The 26,733-nt window shown below is 45.5% G+C and overlaps 1 protein-coding gene across 1 annotated transcript in view; it reads right to left on the reverse strand.

Moving 5' to 3' along the window:
• Positions 1–355: 355 nt before the first annotated feature.
• LOC112229496 (cyclin-dependent kinase 6) overlaps positions 356–26,733 on the reverse strand; it is an 86,225-nt gene continuing 59,847 nt past the window's right edge. Inside the window, exons 6-8 of the mRNA XM_024395359.2 lie at positions 1,724–1,774; positions 1,442–1,577; positions 356–1,288 (exon numbers count right to left, since the gene is read on the reverse strand). Of these exons, the coding sequence (XP_024251127.2) occupies positions 1,139–1,288; positions 1,442–1,577; positions 1,724–1,774 (337 nt within the window). The 3' untranslated portion in view covers positions 356–1,138. The remainder of the gene's footprint in view (positions 1,289–1,441; positions 1,578–1,723; positions 1,775–26,733) is intronic.

Genomic DNA, 26,733 nt, shown 5'->3' on the forward strand with positions numbered 1-26,733 from the left:
TGACCTGTTCACCGGGCGTGCTACCTTGTCCCGGACCTGCTGTTTTTGACTCTCTCTCTCTACCGCACCTGTTGTCTCGACCTCTGAATGCTTGGCTATGAAAAGCCAACTGACATTTATTCCTGAGGTACTGACCTGTTGCACCCTCTACAACCAGTGATTATTATTTGACCCTGCTGGTCATCTATGAACGTTTGTACATCTTGAAGAACAATCTGGCCTTAAATGGTCATGTACTCTTATAACCTCCACCCGGCACAGCCAGAAGAGGACTGGCCACCCCTCAGTTCCTCTCTAGGTTTCTTCCTAGGTTCCTGCCTTTCTAGGGAGTTTTTCCTAGCCACCGTGCTTCTACATCTGCATTGCTTGCTGTTTGGGGTTTTAGGCTGGGTTTCTGTACAGCACTTTGTGACATCAGCTGATGTAAAAAGGGCTTTAGAAATACATTTGATTGATTGATCAGGTCATCAGAAAGAGTAACACATAGGCTCTTGAATGGTGTCCATCAGATTTCATCTCACTTTATGACACTGAAGTATGGATGCCATAAGAAGAACTCAAAGTGATCCATTTTCAGTTGTTCCGTGGAGTGCTTAGTTTGCACCAGTCAAAGTCTTTTAAGCTGAAGCCCATCAGAATCCTGCTCCAGCCTGCAGTAACACAGGACTACCTGTAGATGGCAGTGATATAAAAACACAAATGTATGTTTGGACCATAAGCAGCGCTAGGCAGTGTGAGGTCCTCCTGCACGGGATAAACATATGTGTGTGTATCCTCTCTCTCAGTTCAGTCGTGGAGATGAGCTCCAGGTGAGATCCATGCCGACCTACCCTTGGTGCTTGGTGTTCCCTCACTGAGGAGCCTCTTCTCAGGCTAAGGCAGAAGAGACAAGAGGCAGCAGCTCCTGGACATCCAGAGGTTCTCCCCTGGTGGCAGTACATCTCAGCTTTAAGGGTCCTTGCATTGTTTACATTTTTTAATAAAAAAAAAAATATCCTAAAAAGCAGCATTCAAATCAGTACATTGTGGAAGACAGCACTGTTGCATTTTAGAATCAAATGTCTGTCTGTTGCTCTCTTTCTCTGTCTTTGTGTCCATCTCTCTCGCTCTCTCTCTCTTGTCCTGGGACGGGGGGCTGTCAGGCAGCGCTCTCCTCCATGGTGGGCTTGTTGCTGGCATTGGGCTGAGCGTACACACTCTTACTGTCACTATCCACACTCTGGAAGTAGGGGTGGGTCAGAGCAGCAAACGCTGATATCCTTTTGGCGGGATTGAATGCCAGGAATTGCTGTACAGAGAAAGAAAAGAGAGAGACAAATATTATAATGATAACATTTTCTTCAATAAGAAGAAAAGTGTGAGTTCCATTCCTATTGGACAAATCTATTTGAAACAGTACATACTGTATTTAGAGTGTGGTGTGTGTGCGTCTAATACTCACCAGTATAAGGGACTTCCCCAGCTCGTCCATGTCAGGGATGAGGTTTCCGATTGGCTGAGGGGGTCGTGGAGAGAAGGCACTCTGTGGTAGGGCAACTTCCTGGGGCCAGTCCTCCACCGAGGGAACCCCGACCACACTGAGGGATCATCATCATCATCATCTTCACCACTATTTTCATCGTCATCATTATCATTATCATCAGAATCACAAGCCTCATTATTTGCCAATTGATTGTTAAAACTGTAATATGATTTATAGCATGATGTACAACATGGTACTTACTCAAAAATCTTGCCCAGCTGATCAACATCTGAGCTTCCTCTAAACAAAGGTCTGGGGAGAGGAAGAGCACATGTCAATATAACTGAAGCTTATTGGTGTAGAGTTGCACTATCAGACTGTGTTATACACCTTCAATGAATCAGATAAATGAGTTTTAATGTGTCCTTCATAAATCAATGGGATCTGTGGCGGTGATGCAGGTTGCATTAACACTGACTCTTCATCTTCTCAACACAAAATGACATCTCAAACATTCCTACTGAGCCGGCCAGGCAGACGCTGGCCAGCATCATCCTTAACTGGCATAAGCAGTCCAACCCTCACTCTGTTCTACTGTAAAGAGGTGGCTTTCCTGGTTCTGGTCAGACCAGATAATTTCAGCAGCACATGGGAGAAAGGCACACTCATGGGAGGGAGAGAGAGGAGCTGGAGAGGGGCTAGGGATGGAGGGAAGGAGCAGGCCTGCTGGTGGATCCTGTGGCTTTGGGTATGCTTCCCCCGGCACCCACAGAAATTCCAGCAGTCATCATCAGTTCATTCATGTCTCAACTCAAACCCCAGCCAACCACTGCTCCCAACCAACCAACGGGTAGAAAAACATAGATTTAACCCTCATGTGTGTCTGCCTTAGCTCTCTGTGGGCCTGTGTGGTGTGTGTGTGTGTGTGTGTGTGCGTGCATGCATGTGCGGCATTGGGAGTGGGTGAGCAGTGCAAATCCTGTGTGAAAGACCGATTGGATTATTCTAACAGAGACTAGCTGGGAAATATATAAACTAGCAGTCACCACCAGATGTTAATGCATCTAACATCTGCCGTAATGTTTTCCCTACATAGCTGAACATAGCCCCCACACTTTCCCTACATAGCTGGACATAGCCCCCACACTTTCCCTACATAGCTGAACCCCCACACTTTCCCTACATAGCTGAACCCCCACACTTTCCCTACATAGCTGAACCCCACACCCCACACGTTCCCTACATAGCTGTAGCTGAACCCCCACACTTTCCCTACATAGCTGAACCCCCATACTTTTCCTACATAGCTGAACCCCCACACTTTCCCTACATAGCTGAACCCCCCCACTTTTCCCTACATAGCTGGACCCCCACACTTTCTCTACATAGTTGAACCCCCACACTTTCCCTACATAGCTGAACCCCCAGACTTTCCCTACATAGCTGAACCCCCACACTTTCCCTACATAGCTGGACCCCCACACTTTCCCTACATAGCTGAACCCCACACTTTCCCTACATAGCTGAACCCCACACTTTCCCTACATAGCTGAACGCCCACACCTTCCCTACATAGCTGAACCCCCACACTTTCCCTACATAGCTGAACCCCCACACTTTCCCTACATAGCTGGACCCCCACACTTTCCCTACATAGTTGAACCCCCACACTTTCCCTACATAGCTGAACCCCCACACTTTCCCTACATAGCTGGACCCCAACACTTTCTCTATATAGCTGAACCCCCACACTTTCCCTACATAGCTGGACCCTCACACTTTTCCTACATAGCTGAACCCCACACTTTCCCTACATAGCTGAACCCCCACACTTTCCCTACATAGCTGGACCCCCACACTTTCCCTACATAGCTGGACCCCCCCCCACACTCACCCCTACATAGCTGAACCCCCACACTTTCCCAACATAGCTGAACCCCCACACTTTCCCTGCCCTGAACCCCCACACTTTCCCTACATAGCTGGTAGCTGAACCCCCACACTTTCCCTACATAGCTGAACCCCCACACTTTCCCTACATAGATGAACCCCCACACTTTCCTAACATAGCTGAACCCCCCCACTTTTCCTACATAGCTGGACCCCCACACTTTCCCTACATAGCTGGACCCCCACACTTTCCCTACATAGCTGAACCCCCATACTTTTCCTACATAGCTGAACCCCACACTTTCCTACATAGCTGAACCCCCACTTTTCCTACATAGCTGGACCCCCACACTTTCTCTACATAGCTGAACCCCCACACTTCCCCTACATAGCTGAACCCCCAGACTTTCCCTACATAGCTGAACCCCACACTTTCCCTACATAGCTGAACCCCCACACCTTCCCTACATAGCTGAACCCCCATACTTTTCCTACATAGCTGAACCCACACACTTTTCCTACATAGCTGAACCCCCACTTTCCCTACATAGCTGAACCCCCACACTTTCCCTACATAGCTGGACCCCCACACTTTCCCTACATAGCTGAACCCCCACACTTTCCCTACATAGCTGGACCCCCACACTTTCCCTACATAGCTGAACCCCCACACCTTCCCTACATAGCTGAACCCCCACACTTTCCCTACATAGCTGGACCCCCACACTTTCTCTACATAGCTGAACCCCCACACTTTTCCTACATAGCTGAACCCACACACTTTTGCTACATAGCTGAACCCCCACACTTTTCCTCCATAGCTGAACCCCCACACTTTCCCTACATAGCTGAACCCCCACACTTTCCCTACATGCTAAGACTTTGAAGATTAGACACAGGTAGTTTGATGGTAGTTTGCACATTTTACAGTGACAGCAATTATGTTGCCACATACTTTGACGGGTTAAGGGTGCTCCATAACACGCTATACAAACCTAGCAGCAACAGTGGTGGAACTGATCTATGCCCCTTTTCACCAAGTAGACGCCATCCTAACCAATAAACCCCCTATAACCACATTTCTATCAATGGCTCACTACACTGGCATCCCTTTATACTGGTTGCTGTAAGGGCATGTTGAGAGTCTGAGGGTTGAACCATAGAGATCAGACCAACCCAGTTCTCTGCCTTTAGATGGAAAACATCACCTACAACAACAGCATCGTGCCAAAACAAGTTTGATTTCCAAGAGGTCAATTCTTTAACCAGGAGTGGTTTGAATGGATGACTGGCTTCACACAGGGTTGGCACTGACACACACACACACACACACACACACACACACACACACACACACACACACACACACACACACACACACACACACACACACACACACACACACACCCAACCTAGAGGTGATAAGGGGGAAAGGGCTGGGACCGGCAGCTGAGTCACGCTCCCCTTGTGCCAACCATTCTGTCCCACATTCCATACAACCTCTGGAATACGTGTGCCTGACTGTGTGTGTGTGTGTGTGTGGGGGTGTATGTGTGTGTGTGTACTGTATGTGAGGGAGTTTGGGAGGGAGTGCATTTGTGTTCAGATGCACGTATGTCTGTAAGTGAAAACTATGTGTGTGGATGCACACACACGTGTGTGTGTGAGGTTATGTCTTCGAGAGGTTTATCAACGTGCCAGTCCACTGTGAGAAAGTAAACAGGGATGTGATCTCCTCCTGCGTTGGCTGCATTAACATAACATGTCCAGCCTTTAGATTAGCGGAATGTCAACACAGCCCTCTGTGTCATTCACAGCTTGTTGACTAATTACTATCCAATCTAAACCACACAGATACAGACTTGCATGATATTTGCTTCAGATTCCTGAGACAAATGGTACTGATGCTTATCAGTAAGTGAAACTGTTTTTTCCTTCAAAAAGCTATGATTAAGAGATGGACGTATTTGGGGAAAACCTATGATGAAGGGAGTTGGTTGATGAAGGGAGTTGGTTGGTTGCTGGTTGTAGAGGACAACAGAGAGATACTGGGGACTTCTCTGTCTACTACAGTAGAGTCATGGTAGGGGACTTCTCTGTCTACTACAGTAGAGTCATGGTAGGTGACTTCTCTGTCTACTACAGTAAAGTCATGGTAGGGGACTTCTCTGTCTACTACAGTAGAGTCATGGTAGGGGACTTCTCTGTCTACTACAGTAGAGTCATGGTAGGTGACTTCTCTGTCTACTACAGTAAAGTCATGGTAGGGGACTTCTCTGTCTACTACAGTAGAGTCATGGTAGGGGACTTCTCTGTCTACTACAGTAGAGTCACGGTAGGGGACTTCTGTCTACTACAGTAAAGTCATGGTAGGGGACTTCTCTGTCTCCTACAGTAGAGTCACAGTAGGGGACTTCTCTGTCTCCTACAGTAGAGTAAAGGTAGGGGACTTCTCTGTCTACTACAGTAGAGTCATGGTAGGGGACTTCTCTGTCTACTACAGTAGAGTCATGGTAGGGGACTTCTCTGTCTACTACAGTAGAGTCATGGTAGGGGACTTCTCTGTCTACTATAAGTAGAGTCACAGTAGGGGACTTCTCTGTCTACTACAGTAGTCACGGTAGGGGACTTCTCTGTCTACTACAGCAGAGTCACGGTAGGGGCCTTCTCTGTCTCCTACAGTAGAGTAACGGTAGGGGACTTCTCTGTCTCCTACAGTAGAGTAACGGTAGGGGACTTCTCTGTCTAGTACAGTAGAGTCACGGTAGGGGACTTCTCTGTCTACTACAGTAGAGTAACGGTAGGGGACTTCTCTGTCTCCTACAGTAGAGTAACGGTAGGGGACTTCTCTGTCTCCTACAGTAGAGTAACGGTAGGGGACTTCTCTGTCTCCTACAGTAGAGTAACGGTAGGGGACTTCTCTGTCTACTACAGTAGAGTCACGGTAGGGGACTTCTCTGTCTCCTACAGTAGAGTAGGGGACTTCTCTGTCTCCTACAGTAGAGTAGGGGACTTCTCTGTCTACTACAGTAGAGTCACAATAGGGGACTTCTCTGTCTCCTACAGTAGAGTCATGGCAGGGGACTTCTCTGTCTACTACAGTAGAGTCATGGTAGGGGACTTCTCTGTCTACTACAGTAGAGTAACGGTAGGGGACTTCTCTGTCTCCTACAGTAGAGTCACGGTAGGGGACTTCTCTGTCTCCGACAGTAGAGTAACGGTAGGGGACTTCTCTGTCTACTACAGTAGAGTCAATGTAGGGGACTTCTCTGTCTACTACAGTAGAGTCATGGTAGGGGACTTCTCTGTCTACTACAGTAGAGTCACGGTAGGGGACTTATCTGTCTACTACAGTAGAGTCATGGTAGGGGACTTCTCTGTCTACTACAGTAGAGTCATGGTAGGGGACTTCTCTGTCTACTACAGTAGAGTCATGGAAGGTGACTTCTCTGTCTACTACAGTAAAGTCATGGTAGGGGACTTCTCTGTCTCCTACAGCAGAGTAAAGGTAGGGGACTTCTCTGTCTACTACAGTAGAGTCACAGTAGGGGACTTCTCTGTCTACTACAGTAAAGTCATGGTAGGGGACTTCTCTGTCTCCTACAGTAGAGTAACAGTAGGGGACTTCTCTGTCTCCTACAGTAGAGTAACGGTAGGGGACTTCTCTGGGGACTTCTTCTCTGTCTCCTACAGTAGAGTAACGGTAGGGGACTTCTCTGTCTACTACAGCAGAGTCACGGTAGGGGACTTCTCTGTCTCCTACAGTAGAGTCGGTAGGGGACTTCTCTGTCTACTACAGTAGAGTCACGGTAGGGGACTTCTCTGTCTCCTACAGTAGAGTAACGGTAGGGGACTTCTCTGTCTACTACAGCAGAGTCACGGTAGGGGACTTCTCTGTCTACTACAGTAGAGTCACGGTAGGGGACTTCTCTGTCTACTACAGTAGAGTCATGGTAGGGGACTTCTCTGTCTACTACAGTAGAGTCATGGTAGGGGACTTCTCTGTCTACTACAGTAGAGTCATGGTAGGGGACTTCTCTGTCTACTACAGTAGAGTCACGGTAGGGGACTTCTCTGTCTACTACAGTAGAGTAACGGTAGGGGACTTCTCTGTCTCCTACAGTAGAGTCACGGTAGGGGACTTCTCTGTCTCCTGACAGTAGAGTAACGGTAGGGGACTTCTCTGTCTACTACAGTAGAGTCAATGGTAGGGGACTTCTCTGTCTACTACAGTAGAGTCATGGTAGGGGACTTCTCTGTCTACTACAGTAGAGTCACGGTAGGGGACTTATCTGTCTACTACAGTAGAGTCATGGTAGGGGACTTCTCTGTCTACTACAGTAGAGTCATGGTAGGGGACTTCTCTGTCTACTACAGTAGAGTCATGGAAGGTGACTTCTCTGTCTACTACAGTAAAGTCATGGTAGGGGACTTCTCTGTCTCCTACAGTAGAGTAAAGGTAGGGGACTTCTCTGTCTACTACAGTAGAGTCACAGTAGGGGACTTCTCTGTCTACTACAGTAAAGTCATGGTAGGGGACTTCTCTGTCTCCTACAGTAGAGTCACAGTAGGGGACTTCTCTGTCTCCTACAGTAGAGTAAAGGTAGGGGACTTCTCTGTCTACTACAGTAGAGTCATGGTAGTAGTAGACTTGGCAGGGGACTTCTCTGTCTACTACAGTAGAGTCATGGTAGGGGACTTCTCTGTCTACTACAGTAGAGTCATGGTAGGGGACTTCTCTGTCTACTATAAGTAGAGTCACAGTAGGGGACTTCTCTGTCTACTACAGTAGTCACGGTAGGGGACTTCTCTGTCTACTACAGCAGAGTCACGGTAGGGGCCTTCTCTGTCTACTACAGTAGAGTAACGGTAGGGGACTTCTCTGTCTCCTACAGTAGAGTAACGGTAGGGGACTTCTCTGTCTCCTACAGTAGAGTAACGGTAGGGGACTTCTCTGTCTAGTACAGTAGAGTCACGGTAGGGGACTTCTCTGTCTACTACAGTAGAGTAACGGTAGGGGACTTCTCTGTCTCCTACAGTAGAGTAACGGTAGGGGACTTCTCTGTCTCCTACAGTAGAGTAACGGTAGGGGACCTCTCTGTCTCCTACAGTAGAGTAACGGTAGGGGACTTCTCTGTCTACTACAGCAGAGTCACGGTAGGGGACTTCTCTGTCTACTACAGTAGAGTAACGGTAGGGGACTTCTCTGACTCCTACAGTAGAGTAACGGTAGGGGACTTCTCTGTCTACTACAGTAGAGTCACAATAGGGGACTTCTCTGTCTCCTACAGTAGAGTCATGGCAGGGGACTTCTCTGTCTACTACAGTAGAGTCATGGTAGGGGACTTCTCTGTCTACTACAGTAGAGTAACGGTAGGGGACTTCTCTGTCTCCTACAGTAGAGTCACGGTAGGGGACTTCTCTGTCTCCGACAGTAGAGTAACGGTAGGGGACTTCTCTGTCTACTACAGTAGAGTCAATGTAGGGGACTTCTCTGTCTACTACAGTAGAGTCATGGTAGGGGACTTCTCTGTCTACTACAGTAGAGTCACGGTAGGGGACTTATCTGTCTACTACAGTAGAGTCATGGTAGGGGACTTCTCTGTCTACTACAGTAGAGTCATGGTAGGGGACTTCTCTGTCTACTACAGTAGAGATGGAAGGTGACTTCTCTGTCTACTACAGTAAAGTCATGGTAGGGGACTTCTCTGTCTCCTACAGTAGAGTAAAGGTAGGGGACTTCTCTGTCTACTACAGTAGAGTCACAGTAGGGGACTTCTCTGTCTACTACAGTAAAGTCATGGTAGGGGACTTCTCTGTCTCCTACAGTAGAGTCACAGTAGGGGACTTCTCTGTCTCCTACAGTAGAGTAAAGGTAGGGGACTTCTCTGTCTACTACAGTAGAGTCATGGTAGGGGACTTCTCTGTCTACTACAGTAGAGTCATGGTAGGGGACTTCTCTGTCTACTACAGTAGAGTCATGGTAGGGGACTTCTCTGTCTACTATAAGTAGAGTCACAGTAGGGGACTTCTCTGTCTACTACAGTAGTCACGGTAGGGGACTTCTCTGTCTACTACAGCAGAGTCACGGTAGGGGCCTTCTCTGTCTACTACAGTAGAGTAACGGTAGGGGACTTCTCTGTCTCCTACAGTAGAGTAACGGTAGGGGACTTCTCTGTCTCCTACAGTAGAGTAACGGTAGGGGACTTCTCTGTCTAGTACAGTAGAGTCACGGTAGGGGACTTCTCTGTCTACTACAGTAGAGTAACGGTAGGGGACTTCTCTGTCTCCTACAGTAGAGTAACGGTAGGGGACTTCTCTGTCTCCTACAGTAGAGTAACGGTAGGGGACCTCTCTGTCTCCTACAGTAGAGTAACGGTAGGGGACTTCTCTGTCTACTACAGCAGAGTCACGGTAGGGGACTTCTCTGTCTACTACAGTAGAGTAACGGTAGGGGACTTCTCTGACTCCTACAGTAGAGTAACGGTAGGGGACTTCTCTGTCTACTACAGTAGAGTCACAATAGGGGACTTCTCTGTCTCCTACAGTAGAGTCATGGCAGGGGACTTCTCTGTCTACTACAGTAGAGTCATGGTAGGGGACTTCTCTGTCTACTACAGTAGAGTAACGGTAGGGGACTTCTCTGTCTCCTACAGTAGAGTCACGGTAGGGGACTTCTCTGTCTCCGACAGTAGAGTAACAGTAGGTAGGGGACTTCTCTCTCTACTACAGTAGAGTCAAGTCACGGTAGGGGACTTCTCTGTCTACTACAGTAGAGTCATGGTAGGGGACTTCTCTGTCTACTACAGTAGAGTCACGGTAGGGGACTTATCTGTCTACTACAGTAGAGTCATGGTAGGGGACTTCTCTGTCTACTACAGTAGAGTCATGGTAGGGGACTTCTCTGTCTACTACAGTAGAGTCATGGAAGGTGACTTCTCTGTCTACTACAGTAAAGTCATGGTAGGGGACTTCTCTGTCTCCTACAGTAGAGTAAAGGTAGGGGACTTCTCTGTCTACTACAGTAAAGTCATGGTAGGGGACTTCTCTGTCTCCTACAGTAGAGTAACGGTAGAGGACTTCTCTGTCCCCTACAGTAGAGTAACGGTAGGACTTCTCTGTCCCCTACAGTAGAGTAACGGTAGGAGACTTCTCTGTCTACTATAGTAGGGGACTTCTCTGTCTACTACAGTAGAGTAAGTATGGGGGACTTCTCTGTCTCCTACAGTAGAGTAACGGTAGGGGACTTCTCTGTCTCCTACAGTAGAGTCACGGTAGGGGACTTCTCTGTCTACTACAGTAGAGTAGGGGACTTCTCTGTCTACTACAGTAGAGTACGGTAGGGGACTTCTCTGTCTCTACTACAGTAGAGTAACGGTAGGGGACTTCTCTGTCTACTACAGTAGAGTCACAATAGGGGACTTCTCTGTCTCCTACAGTAGAGTCATGGCAGGGGACTTCTCTGTCTACTACAGTAGAGTCATGGTAGGGGACTTCTCTGTCTACTACAGTAGAGTAACGGTAGGGGACTTCTCTGTCTCCTACAGTAGAGTCACGGTAGGGGACTTCTCTGTCTCCGACAGTAGAGTAACGGTAGGGGACTTCTCTGTCTACTACAGTAGAGTCAATGTAGGGGACTTCTCTGTCTACTACAGTAGAGTCATGGTAGGGGACTTCTCTGTCTACTACAGTAGAGTCACGGTAGGGGACTTATCTGTCTACTACAGTAGAGTCATGGTAGGGGACTTCTCTGTCTACTACAGTAGAGTCATGGTAGGGGACTTCTCTGTCTACTACAGTAGAGTCATGGAAGGTGACTTCTCTGTCTACTACAGTAAAGTCATGGTAGGGGACTTCTCTGTCTCCTACAGTAGAGTAAAGGTAGGGGACTTCTCTGTCTCTACAGTACAGTAGAGTCAGTAAAGTCATGGTAGGGGACTTCTCTGTCTCCTACAGTAGAGTCACAGTAGGGGACTTCTCTGTCTCCTACAGTAGAGTAAAGGTAGGGGACTTCTCTGTCTACTACAGTAGAGTCATGGTAGGGGACTTCTCTGTCTACTACAGTAGAGTCATGGTAGGGGACTTCTCTGTCTACTACAGTAGAGTCATGGTAGGGGACTTCTCTGTCTACTATAAGTAGAGTCACAGTAGGGGACTTCTCTGTCTACTACAGTAGTCACGGTAGGGGACTTCTCTGTCTACTACAGCAGAGTCACGGTAGGGGCCTTCTCTGTCTACTACAGTAGAGTAACGGTAGGGGACTTCTCTGTCTCCTACAGTAGAGTAGGGGAACAGTAGGTAGGGGACTTCTCTGTCTACTACAGTAGAGTAACGGTAGGGGACTTCTCTGTCTCCTACAGTAGAGTAACGGTAGGGGACTTCTCTGTCTCCTACAGTAGAGTAACGGTAGGGGACTTCTCTGTCTCCTACAGTAGAGTAACGGTAGAGGACTTCTCTGTCTCCTACAGTAGAGTAACGGTAGGAGACTTCTCTGTCTACTACAGTAGAGTCACAGTAGGGGACTTCTCTGTCTACTACAGTAGAGTCACGGTAGGGGACTTCTCTGTCTACTACAGTAGAGTCACGGTAGGGGACTTCTCTGTCTACTACAGTAAAGTCATGGTAGGGGACTTCTCTGTCTACTACAGTAGAGTCATGGTAGGGGACTTCTCTGTCTACTACAGTAAAGTCATGGTAGGGGACTTCTCTGTCTACTACAGTAAAGTCATGGTAGGGGACTTCTCTGTGTCCTACAGTAGAGTAACGGTAGAGGACTTCTCTGTCTCCTACAGTAGAGTAACGGTAGGAGACTTCTCTGTCTACTACAGTAGAGTAACGGTAGGGGACTTCTCTGTCTACTACAGTAGAGTAATGGTAGGGGACTTCTCTGCCTACTACAGTAGAGTCACGGTAGGGGACTTCTCTGTCTACTACAGTAGAGTCACGGTAGGGGACTTCTCTGTCTACTACAGTAGAGTCACGGTAGGGGACTTCTCTGTCTACTACAGTAGAGTCATGGTAGGGGACTTCTCTGTCTACTACAGTAAAGTCATGGTAGGGGACTTCTCTGTCTACTACAGTAGAGTCATGGTAGGGGACTTCTCTGTCTACTACAGTAAAGTCATGGTAGGGGACTTCTCTGTCTACTACAGTAAAGTCATGGTAGAAGACTTCTCTGTCTACTACAGTAAAGTCATGGAAGGTGACTTCTCTGTCTACTACAGTAAAGTCATGGTAGGGGACTTCTCTGTCTCCTACAGTAGAGTAAAGGTAGGGGACTTCTCTGTCTACTACAGTAGAGTCACAGTAGGGGACTTCTCTGTCTACTACAGTAAAGTCATGGTAGGGGACTTCTCTGTCTCCTACAGTAGAGTAACGGTAGAGGACTTCTCTGTCCCCTACAGTAGAGTAACGGTAGGAGACTTCTCTGTCTACTATAGTAGAGTAACGGTAGGGGACTTCTCTGTCTCCTACAGTAGAGTAACGGTAGAGGACTTCTCTGTCTCCTACAGTAAAGTCATGGTAGGTGACTTCTCTGTCTACTCCAGTAGAGTAACGGTAGAGGACTTCTCTGTCTCCTACAGTAGAGTAACGGTAGGAGACTTCTCTGTCTTCTACAGTAGAGTAACGGTAGGGGACTTCTCTGTCTCCTACAGTAGAGTAACGGTAGGGGACTTCTCTGTCTCCTACAGTAGAGTCATGGCAGGGGACTTTTCTGTCTACTACACTAGAGTCATGGTAGGGGACTTCTCTGTCTACTACAGTAGAGTCACGGTAGGGGACTTCTCTGTCTACTACAGTAGAGTCACAGTAGGGGACTTCTCTGTCTACTACAGTAGAGTCACAGTAGGGGACTTCTCTGTCTCCAACAGTAGAGTAACGGTAGGGGACTTCTCTGTCTACTACAGTAGAGTCACGGTAGGGGACTTCTCTGTCTACTACAGTAGAGTCACTGCAGGGGACTTCTCTGTCTACTACAGTAGAGTCATGGTAGGGGACTTCTCTGTCTACTACAGTAGAGTAACGGTAGAGGACTTCTCTGTCTCCTACAGTAGAGTAACGGTAGGAGACTTCTCTGTCTACTACAGTAGAGTCACGGTAGGGGACTTCTCTGTCTACTACAGTAGAGTCACGGTAGGGGACTTCTCTGTCTACTACAGTAGAGTCACGGTAGGGGACTTCTCTGTCTACTACAGTAGAGTCATGGTAGGGGACTTCTCTGTCTACTACAGTAAAGTCATGGTAGGGGACTTCTCTGTCTACTACAGTAAAGTCATGGTAGGGGACTTCTCTGTGTCCTACAGTAGAGTAACGGTAGAGGACTTCTCTGTCTCCTACAGTAGAGTAACGGTAGGAGACTTCTCTGTCTACTACAGTAGAGTAACGGTAGGGGACTTCTCTGTCTACTACAGTAGAGTAATGGTAGGGGTCTTCTCTGCCTACTACAGTAGAGTCACGGTAGGGGACTTCTCTGTCTACTACAGTAGAGTCACGGTAGGGGACTTCTCTGTCTACTACAGTAGAGTCACGGTAGGGGACTTCTCTGTCTACTACAGTAGAGTCATGGTAGGGGACTTCTCTGTCTACTACAGTAAAGTCATGGTAGGGGACTTCTCTGTCTACTACAGTAGAGTCATGGTAGGGGACTTCTCTGTCTACTACAGTAAAGTCATGGTAGGGGACTTCTCTGTCTACTACAGTAAAGTCATGGTAGAAGACTTCTCTGTCTACTACAGTAAAGTCATGGAAGGGGACTTCTCTGTCTACTACAGTAGAGTAAAGGTAGGGGACTTCTCTGTCTACTACAGTAGAGTAATCTCTCACCTACTCAATGAGGTGAGGGGGGGGGGGGCTAAACAGCCCTACAGCAGTTTAGGGCGGAACTAACCAATCATGTCTGAGGTGTTTTAGCCAGTCATGTGAATGTGAGTAAAACTACAAACTATACCAGAATGATCACCAATGTTTCTTTTGAAAATACTTCAAATGTCATGATACCTGCCCTGTTATTTCCATGTACTGTATGTCTTCAGCCCTGGCCCTTACAGTAAACAGCAATGAGCATTTATGCAACACAGGGGCCTCCCCCTCAATTAAATTCAAAGGGCTTTATTGGCATGATAAACATATGCTTATATTGCCAAAGCAAGTGAAATAGACAATTAACCAAAGGGAAATAAATAATGGAAAGTAACAGTAAACATTACACGCACAAAAGTTTTAAAATAATATAGACATTTCAAATGTATTATTATTGGCTATGTACATTGTTGTAACAATGTGCAAATAGTTGATGTGTGAAAGGGAAAATAAATTAATAGATAAATATAGGTTGTATTTACAATGTTGTTTGGTTGGCCTTTTCTCATGGCAACGAGCCACATGTTGCTGCAGTGACTGCACAGATATGGAGTTCATCAATGTTTGATTTGTTTTCAAATTCTTTGTGATCTGTGGGAAATTTGCTCAGTTTCCAACTCATTTTGTGGTCGGTGGTCTCTCGAGAGCCAGGTCTGCCTATGGCGGCCTCTCTCAATAGCAAGGCTATGCTCACTGAGTCTGTACAGTCAAGGATTTTCTTAATTTGGGGTCAGTCACAGTTCTTTCCAGTATGACAAATAGTTATCTTTTTGTTTTCTCATAATTTGGCTGGGTCTAATTGTGTTGGTGTCCTGGGGCTCTGTGGGATCTGTTTGTGTTTATGAACACAGTCCCAGATCCAGCTAACTGAGGGAACTCTTCTCTACTTCTCTCATATTTCTGTAGGTGAGGGCTTTGTGGTGGAATGTGTGGGCATTGCTTCCTTTTAGGTGGTTGTAGAATTGAACTACTCCTTTCTGGATTTTGATAACTAGTGGGCACATTCCTAATTATACTCTGCATGCATTGTTAGGGGTTTTGCATTGTTCACAAAGTATATTTTTGCAGAATTTTGCATGCAGTCTTCATTTGGTGTTTGTTCCATTTTGTGAATTCTTGGTTGGTGAGTGGACACCAGACCTCACAACCATGGAGGGCAATGGGTTCGATAACTGATTTAAGTATTTTTTTAGCCAGATCCTAATTAGGATGTTGAGTTCAATGTTCCTTTTGATGGCATAGAAGACCCTTCTTGCCTTGTCTCTTAGATCATTCACAGCCTTGTGGCTGTTACCTGTGGTGTTGATGTTTAGGCCGAGGTAGGTATTCTTTGTGTGCTCTAGGGCCACAGTGTCTTGATAAAATGTGTCTTTTTTTCTTGGCTGCTGGACCTTTTTTGGAACACCATTATTTTGGTCTTACTGAGATTTACTGTCAGGGCCCAGGTCTGACATAATCTGTGCAGAAGATCTAGGTGCTGCTGTAGGCCCTCCTTGGTTGGGGACAGAAGCACCAGGTAATCTGCAAACAGCAGACATTTTACTTTGGATTCTAGTAGGGTGAGGCTGGGTGCGGCAGACTGTTCTAGTGCCCTCACCAATTCATTGATATAAATGTTGAATAGGATGGGACTCAAGCTCCATCCCAGTCTCACCCCACAGCCCTGAGGAAAGAAATATGTGTGTTTATTGACAATTTTATCTGCACACTTGTTGTTTGGGTACATTGATTTCTTTCTTTCTCTCGCTCTTGCTCTCTCTGACTCAGTCAGAGGCTGTTCCCAGGTGCCCTTTAATCTGTAACAGGTGGCCTTTTAAAAAGCCACCTTAATCATCTGCAGGTCAGAGAGAGAGAAAGTGAACGAGGGGTGCTGTACAGAGACATCAAAGGTCCTGCCTTCTACCTCCAGGCAGAGTTGGCCAGGAGCCAGGTCCTGAACACACAAGCTCATTGTGTCCCAGGGAGACTCACAAGACCCCACCTAGCCTGTCTTATCCACACACACTAACGCAAACACAAACACATGCACACACACACATGCATACACACATATATACCTAGCCTTGTCTCTGTCCTCTCCTTACAGCAGGATGCTAACAGACCAGACAATCCAGAGTTCCCCTCTTCTCTGTGCTAACAAGGCTAGAGATCAGATGTCCGATCTGACTATGGGATCAGATGTCCGATCTGACTATGGGATCAGATGTCAGATCTGACTATGGGATCAGATGTCAGATCTGACTATGGGATCAGATGTCAGATCTGACTATGCGATCAGATGTCAGATCTGACTATGGGATCAGAATGTGTGATCTGACTATGAGATCAGAATGTGTGATCTGACTATGGGATCAGAATGTGTGATCTGACGATGTGACCTGAATGTGGGATCTGACTATGTGATCTGAATGTGTGATCTGACTATGTGATCAGAATGTGTGATCTGACAATGGGATCAGAATGTGTGATCTGACTATGGGATCAGAAGTCAGATCTGACTATGGGATGAGATGTCAGATCGGCCTTTGGGATGAGATGTCAGATCGGCCTTTGGGATCAGATGTCAGATCTGAATATGAGATCAGAATGTGTGATCTGACAATGGGATCAGAATGTGTGATCTGACTATAGAATCAGAATGTATGATCTGACAATGTGATCAGAATGTGTGATCTGACGATGTGACCTGAATGTGGGATCTGACTAAGGGATCAGAATGTGTGATCTGACTATGGGTTCAGAATGAGTGATCTGACTATGGGATCAGAATGTGTGATCTGACAATGGGTTAAGAATGTGTGATCTGACTATGGGTTCAGATGTCAGATCTGACTATGAGATCAGAATGTGTGGTCTGACTATGGGATCAGAATGCGTGGTCTGACTATGGGATCAGAATGTGTGATCTGACTATGGGATAAGAATGTGTGGTCTGACTATGGAATCAGAATGTGCAGTCTGACTATGGGATCAGAATGTGTGATCTGACTTTGGGATCAGAATGTGTGATCTAACTATGGGATCAGAATGCGTGGTCTGACTATGGGATCAGAATGTGTGGTCTGACTATGGGATCAGAATGTGTGATCTGACGATGTGACCTGAATGTGGGATCTGACTAAGTGATCAGAATGTGTGATCTGACTATGGGATCAGAATGTGTGGTATGACTATGCGATCAGAATGTGTGGTCTGACGATGGGATCAGAATGCGTGGTCTGACTATGGGATCAGAATGCGTGGTCTGACTATGGGATCAGAATGTGTGATCTGACTATGGGATCAGAATGGGTGGTCTGATTATGGGATCAGAATGTGTGGTCTGACTTTAGAATCAGAATGTGTGATCTGACTATGGGATCAGAATGTGTGATCTGACTATGGGATCAGAATGTGCAGTCTGACTATGGGATCAGAATGTGTGATCTGACTTTGGGATCAGAATGTGTGATCTAACTATGGGATCAGAATGCGTGGTCTGACTATGGGATCAGAATGTGTGGTCTGACTATGGGATCAGAATGTGTGATCTGACTATGGGATCAGAATGTGTGATCTAACTATGGGATCAGAATGTGTGGTCTGACTATGGGATCAGAATGTGTGGTCTGACTATGGGATCAGAATGTGTGGTCTGACTATGGGATCAGAATGTGTGATCTGACTATGGGATCAGAATGTGTGATCTGACTATGGGATCAGAATGTGTGGTCTGACTTTAGAATCAGAATGTGTGATCTGACTATGTGATCAGAATGTGTGATCTGACGATGTGACCTGAATGTGGGATCTGACTATGTGATTTGAATGTGTGATCTGACTATGTGATCTGAATGTGTGATCTGACTATGGGTTCAGAATGTGTGATCTGACTATGGGTTCAGAATGTGTGGTCTGACTATGGGATCAGAATGTGTGATCTGACTATGGGATCAGAATGTGTGATCTGACTATGGGATCAGAATGTGGGGTCTGACTATGGGATCAGAATGTGTGATCTGACTATGGGATCAGATGTCAGATCTGACTATGGGATCAGATGTCAGATCGGCCTTTGGGATGAGATGTCAGATCTGACTATGGGATCAGATGTCAGATCTGAATATGATATCAGAATGTGTGATCTGACAATGGGATCAGAATGTGTGATCTGACTATAGAATCAGAATGTATGATCTGACAATGGGATCAGAATGTGTGGTCTGACTATGGGATCAGAATGTGTGATCTGACTATGGGATCAGAATGTGTGATCTGACTAAGGGATCAGAATGTGTGATCTGACTATGGGATCAGAATGTGTGGTATGACTATGGGATCAGAATGTGTGGTCTGACGATGGGATCAGAATGCGTGGTCTGACTATGGGATCAGAATGTGTGATCTGACTATGGGATCAGAATGGGTGGTCTGATTATGGGATCAGAATGTGTGGTCTGACTTTAGAATCAGAATGTGTGATCTGACTATGGGATCAGAATGTGTGATCTGACTATGGGATCAGAATGTGTGATCTGACTATGGGATCAGAATGTGTGGTCTGACTATGGGATCAGAATGTGTGTTCTGACTATGGGATCAGATGTCAGATCTGACTATGAGATCAGAATGTGTGATCTGACAATGGGATCAGAATGTGTGATCTGACTATGGGATCAGATGTCAGATCTGACTATGGGATCAGATGTCAGATCGGCCTTTGGGATGAGATGTCAGATCTGACTATGGGATCAGATGTCAGATCTGAATATGAGATCAGAATGTGTGATCTGACAATGGGATCAGAATGTGTGATCTGACTATAGAATCAGAATGTGTGATCTGACAATGGGATCAGAACGTGTGATCTGACTATAGAATCAGAATGTATGATCTGACAATGGAATCAGAATGTGTGGTCTGACTATGGGATCAGAATGTGTGGTCTGACTATGGGATCAGAATGCGTGATCTGACTATGGGATCAGAATGTGTGGTCTGACTATGGGATCAGAATGTGTGGTCTGACTATGGGATCAGAATGTGTGATCTGACCATGGGATCAGATGTCAGATCTGACTATGGGATCAGAATGTGTGATCTGACAATGGGATCAGAATGTGTGGTCTGACAATGGGATCAGAATGTGTGATCTGACAATGGGATCAGATGTCAGATCTGAATATGAGATCAGAATGTGTGGTCTGACTATGGGATCAGAATGGTCTGACTATGGGATCAGAATCTGATCTGACTATGGGATCAGAATGTGTGGTCTGACTATGGGATCAGAATGTGTGATCTGACCATGGGATCAGATGTCAGATCTGACTATGGGATCAGAATGTGTGATCTGACAATGGGATCAGAATGTGTGGTCTGACAATGGGATCAGAATGTGTGATCTGACAATGGGATCAGATGTCAGATCTGAATATGAGATCAGAATGTGTGGTCTGACTATGGGATCAGAATGCGTGGTCTGACTATGGGATCAGAATGCGTGGTCTGACTATGGGATCAGAATGTGTGGTCTGACTATGGGATCAGAATGTGTGATCTGACGATGGGATCAGAATGTGTGGTATGACTATGGGATCAGAATGTGTGATCTGAATGTGTGATCTAACTATGGGATCAGAATGTGTGGTCTGACTATGGGATCAGAATGTGTGGTCTGACTATGGGATCAGAATGTGTGGTCTGACTATGGGATCAGAATGTGTGATCTGACTATGGGATCAGAATGTGTGGTCTGACTATGAGATCAGAATGTGTGGTCTGACTATGGGATCAGAATGTGTGATCTGACTATGGGATCAGAATGTGTGATTTGACTATGGGATCAGAATGTGTGGTCTGACTGTGAGATCAGAATGTGTGATCTGACTATGGGATCAGAATGTGTGGTCTGACTTTAGAATCAGAATGTGTGATCTGACTATGTGATCAGAATGTGTGATCTGACGATGTGACCTGAATGTGGGATCTGACTTTGTGATTTGAATGTGTGATCTGACTATGTGATCAGAATGTGTGATCTGACTATGGGTTCAGAATGTGTGATCTGACTATGGGATCAGAATGTGTGGTCTGACTATGGGATCAGAATGTGTGATCTGACTATGGGATCAGAATGTGTGATCTGACTATGGGATCAGAATGTGTGGTCCGACTATGGGATCAGAATGTGTGTTCTGACTATGGGATCAGATGTCAGATCTGACTATGAGATCAGAATGTGTGATCTGACAAAGGGATCAGAATGTGTGATCTGACTATGGGTTCAGATTGTGTGATCTGACTATGGGATCAGAATGTGTGATCTGACAATGTGACCTGAATGTGGGATCTGACTAAAGGATCAGAATGTGTGATCTGACTATGGGATCAGAATGTGTGGTCTAACTATGGGATCAGAATGTGTGGTCTGACTATGGGATCAGAATGTGTGATCTGAACATGTGATCAGAATGTGTGATCTGACTATAGAATCAGAATGTGTGATCTGACAATGGGATCAGAATATGTGATCTGACGATGGGATCAGAATGTGTCATCTGACGATGGGATCAGAATGGGTGGTCTGACTATTGGATCAGAATGTGTGATCTGACTATGGGATCAGAATGTGTGATCTGACTATGGGATCAGAATGCGTGATCTGTGACTATGGGATCAGAATGTGTGATCTGACCATGGGATCAGAATGTGTGATCTGACCATGGCATCAGATGTCAGATCTGACTATGAGATCAGAATGTGTGATCTGACAATGGGATCAGAATGTGTGATCTGACTATGGGATCAGATGTCAGATCGGCCTTTGGGATGAGATGTCAGATCTGACTATGGGATCAGATGTCAGATCTGAATATGAGATCAGAATGTGTGATCTGACAATGGGATCAGAATGTGTGATCTGACTATAGAATCAGAATGTATGATCTGACAATGGGATCAGAATGTGTGATCTGACTATGGGATCAGATGTCAGATCGGCCTTTGGGATGAGATGTCAGATCTGACTATTGGATCAGATGTCAGATCTGAATATGAGATCAGAATGTGTGATCTGACAATGGGATAAGAATGTGTGATCTGACTATAGAATCAGAATGTATGATCTGACAATGAGATCAGAATGTGTGATCTGACAATGGGATCAGAATGTGTGATCTGACTATGGGATCAGAATGTGTGGTATGACTATGGGATCAGAATGTGTGGTCTGATGATGGGATCAGAATGCGTGGTCTGACTATGGGTTCAGAATGTGTGATCTGACTATGGGATCAGAATGTGTGATCTGACAATGTGACCTGAATGTGTGATCTGACTATGGGATCAGAATGTGTGGTCCGACTATGGGATCAGAATGTGTGTTCTGACTATGGGATCAGATGTCAGATCTGACTATGAGATCAGAATGTGTGATCTGACAAAGGGATCAGAATGTGTGATCTGACTATGGGTTCAGAATGTGTGATCTGACTATGGGAACAGAATGTGTGATCTGACGATGTGATCAGAATGTGTGATCTGACTATGGGTTCAGAATGTGTGATCTGACTATGGGATCAGAATGTGTGGTCTGACTATGGGATCAGAATGTGTGATCTGACTATGGGATCAGAATGTGTGATCTGACTATGGGATCAGAATGTGTGGTCCGACTATGGGATCAGAATGTGTGTTCTGACTATGGGATCAGATGTCAGATCTGACTATGAGATCAGAATGTGTGATCTGACAAAGGGATCAGAATGTGTGATCTGACTATGGGTTCAGATTGTGTGATCTGACTATGGGATCAGAATGTGTGATCTGACAATGTGACCTGAATGTGGGATCTGACTAAAGGATCAGAATGTGTGATCTGACTATGGGATCAGAATGTGTGGTCTGACTATGGGATCAGAATGTGTGGTCTGACTATGGGATCAGAATGTGTGATCTGAACATGTGATCAGAATGTGTGATCTGACTATAGAATCAGAATGTGTGATCTGACAATGGGATCAGAATATGTGATCTGACGATGGGATCAGAATGTGTCATCTGACGATGGGATCAGAATGGGTGGTCTGACTATGGGATCAGAATGTGTGATCTGACTATGGGATCAGAATGTGTGATCTGACTATGGGATCAGAATGTGTGATCTGACTATGGGATCAGAATGTGTGGTCTGACTATGGGATCAGAATGTGTGATCTGAATGTGTGATCTAACTATGGGATCAGAATGTGTGATCTGACCATGGGATCAGAATGTGTGATCTGACCATGGGATCAGATGTCAGATCTGACTATGAGATCAGAATGTGTGATCTGACAATGGGATCAGAATGTGTGATCTGACTATGGGATCAGATGTCAGATCGGCCTTTGGGATGAGATGTCAGATCTGACTATAGGATCAGATGTCAGATCTGAATATGAGATCAGAATGTGTGATCTGACAATGGGATCAGAATGTGTGATCTGACTATAGAATCAGAATGTATGATCTGACAATGGGATCAGAATGTGTGATCTGACAATGGGATCAGAATGTGTGATCTGACTATGGGATCAGAATGTGTGGTATGACTATGGGATCAGAATGTGTGGTCTGACGATGGGATCAGAATGCGTGGTCTGACTATGGGTTCAGAATGTGTGATCTGACTATGGGATCAGAATGTGTGATCTGACAATGTGACCTGAATGTGTGATCTGACTATGGGATCAGAATGTGTGGTCCGACTATGGGATCAGAATGTGTGTTCTGACTATGGGATCAGATGTCAGATCTGACTATGAGATCAGAATGTGTGATCTGACAAAGGGATCAGAATGTGTGATCTGACTATGGGTTCAGAATGTGTGATCTGACTATGGGAACAGAATGTGTGATCTGACGATGTGACCTGAATGTGGGATCTGACTAATGGATCAGAATGTGTGATCTGACTATGGGATCAGAATGTGTGGTCTGACTATGGGATCAGAATGTGTGGTCTGACTATGGGATCAGAATGTGTGATCTGACTATGGGATCAGAATGTGTGGTCTGACTATGGGAACAGAATGTGTGATCTGATTATGGGATCAGAATGTGTGATCTGACTATGGGATCAGAATGTGTGATCTGACTATGGGATCAGAATGTGTGGTCTGACCATGGGATCAGAATGTGTGATCTGACCATGGGATCAGAATGTGTGATCTGACCATGGTATCAGATGTCAGATCTGACTATGAGATCAGAATGTGTGATCTGACAATGGGATCAGAATGTGTGATCTGACTATGGGATCAGATGTCAGATCGGCCTTTGGGATGAGATGTCAGATCTGACTATGGGATCAGATGTCAGATCTGAATATGAGATCAGAATGTGTGATCTGACAATGGGATCAGAATGTGTGATCTGACTATAGAATCAGAATGTGTGATCTGACAATGGGATCAGAATGTGTGATCTGACTATAGAATCAGAATGTGTGATCTGACAATGGGATCAGAATGTGTGATCTGACGATGGGATCTGAATGTGTGATCTAACTATGGGATCAGAATGTGTGGTCTGACTATGGGATCAGAATGTGTGGTCTGACTATGGGATCAGAATGTGTGGTCTGACTATGGGATCAGAATGTGTGGTCTGACTATGGGATCAGAATGTGTGATCTGACTATGGGATCAGAATGTGTGGTCTGACTATGAGATCAGAATGTGTGGTCTGACTATGGGATCAGAATGTGTGATCTGACTATGGGATCAGAATGTGTGATTTGACTATGGGATCAGAATGTGTGGTCTGACTTTAGAATCAGAATGTGTGATCTGACTATGTGATCAGAATGTGTGATCTGACGATGTGACCTGAATGTGGGATCTGACTTTGTGATTTGAATGTGTGATCTGACTATGTGATCAGAATGTGTGATCTGACTATGGGTTCAGAATGTGTGATCTGACTATGGGATCAGAATGTGTGGTCTGACTATGGGATCAGAATGTGTGATCTGACTATGGGATCAGAATGTGTGATCTGACTATGGGATCAGAATGTGTGATCTGACTATGGGATCAGAATGTGTGATCTGACTATGGGATCAGAATGTGTGATCTGACTATGGGATCAGAATGTGTGGTCTGACTATGGGATCAGAATGTGTGATCTGAATGTGTGATCTAACTATGGGATCAGAATGTGTGATCTGACCATGGGATCAGAATGTGTGATCTGACCATGGGATCAGATGTCAGATCTGACTATGAGATCAGAATGTGTGATCTGACAATGGGATCAGAATGTGTGATCTGACTATGGGATCAGATGTCAGATCGGCCTTTGGGATGAGATGTCAGATCTGACTATAGGATCAGATGTCAGATCTGAATATGAGATCAGAATGTGTGATCTGACAATGGGATCAGAATGTGTGATCTGACTATAGAATCAGAATGTATGATCTGACAATGGGATCAGAATGTGTGATCTGACTATGGGATCAGATGTCAGATCGGCCTTTGGGATGAGATGTCAGATCTGACTATTGGATCAGATGTCAGATCTGAATATGAGATCAGAATGTGTGATCTGACAATGGGATAAGAATGTGTGATCTGACTATAGAATCAGAATGTATGATCTGACAATGAGATCAGAATGTGTGATCTGACAATGGGATCAGAATGTGTGATCTGACTATGGGATCAGAATGTGTGGTATGACTATGGGATCAGAATGTGTGGTCTGACGATGGGATCAGAATGCGTGGTCTGACTATGGGTTCAGAATGTGTGATCTGACTATGGGATCAGAATGTGTGATCTGACAATGTGACCTGAATGTGTGATCTGACTATGGGATCAGAATGTGTGGTCCGACTATGGGATCAGAATGTGTGTTCTGACTATGGGATCAGATGTCAGATCTGACTATGAGATCAGAATGTGTGATCTGACAAAGGGATCAGAATGTGTGATCTGACTATGGGTTCAGAATGTGTGATCTGACTATGGGAACAGAATGTGTGATCTGACGATGTGACCTGAATGTGGGATCTGACTAATGGATCAGAATGTGTGATCTGACTATGGGATCAGAATGTGTGGTCTGACTATGGGATCAGAATGTGTGGTCTGACTATGGGATCAGAATGTGTGATCTGACTATGGGATCAGAATGTGTGGTCTGACTATGGGAACAGAATGTGTGATCTGATTATGGGATCAGAATGTGTGATCTGACTATGGGATCAGAATGTGTGATCTGACTATGGGATCAGAATGTGTGGTCTGACTATGGGATCAGAATGTGTGATCTGACCATGGGATCAGAATGTGTGATCTGACCATGGTATCAGATGTCAGATCTGACTATGAGATCAGAATGTGTGATCTGACAATGGGATCAGAATGTGTGATCTGACTATGGGATCAGATGTCAGATCGGCCTTTGGGATGAGATGTCAGATCTGACTATGGGATCAGATGTCAGATCTGAATATGAGATCAGAATGTGTGATCTGACAATGGGATCAGAATGTGTGATCTGACTATAGAATCAGAATGTGTGATCTGACAATGGGATCAGAATGTGTGATCTGACTATAGAATCAGAATGTGTGATCTGACAATGGGATCAGAATGTGTGATCTGACGATGGGATCTGAATGTGTGATCTCTAACAGAATGGGATCAGAATGTGTGGTCTGACTATGGGATCAGAATGTGTGGTCTGACTATGGGATCAGAATGTGTGGTCTGACTATGGGATCAGAATGTGTGGTCTGACTATGGGATCAGAATGTGTGATCTGACTATGGGATCAGAATGTGTGGTCTGATGTGTGGTCTGATCTATGAGATCAGAATGTGTGGTCTGACTATGGGATCAGAATGTGTGATCTGACTATGGGATCAGAATGTGTGATTTGACTATGGGATCAGAATGTGTGGTCTGATCTGACTTTAGAATCAGAATGTGTGATCTGACTATGTGATCAGAATGTGTGATCTGACGATGTGACCTGAATGTGGATCTGACTTTGTGATTTGAATGTGTGATCTGACTATGTGATCAGAATGTGTGATCTGACTATGGGTTCAGAATGTGTGATCTGACTATGGGATCAGAATGTGTGGTCTGACTATGGGATCAGAATGTGTGATCTGACTATGGGATCAGAATGTGTGATCTGACTATGGGATCAGAATGTGTGATCTGACTATGGGATCAGAATGTGTGATCTGACTATGGGATCAGAATGTGTGATCTGACTATGGGATCAGAATGTGGTCTGACTATGGGATCAGAATGTGTGATCTGAATGTGTGATCTAACTATGGGATCAGAATGTGTGATCTGACCATGGGATCAGAATGTGTGATCTGACCATGGGATCAGATGTCAGATCTGACTATGAGATCAGAATGTGTGATCTGACAATGGGATCAGAATGTGTGATCTGACTATGGGATCAGATGTCAGATCGGCCTTTGGGATGAGATGTCAGATCTGACTATAGGATCAGATGTCAGATCT

The sequence above is a fragment of the Oncorhynchus tshawytscha genome, linkage group LG31 (assembly GCF_018296145.1).
Source record: "Oncorhynchus tshawytscha isolate Ot180627B linkage group LG31, Otsh_v2.0, whole genome shotgun sequence".
Classification (NCBI taxonomy): domain Eukaryota; kingdom Metazoa; phylum Chordata; class Actinopteri; order Salmoniformes; family Salmonidae; genus Oncorhynchus; species Oncorhynchus tshawytscha.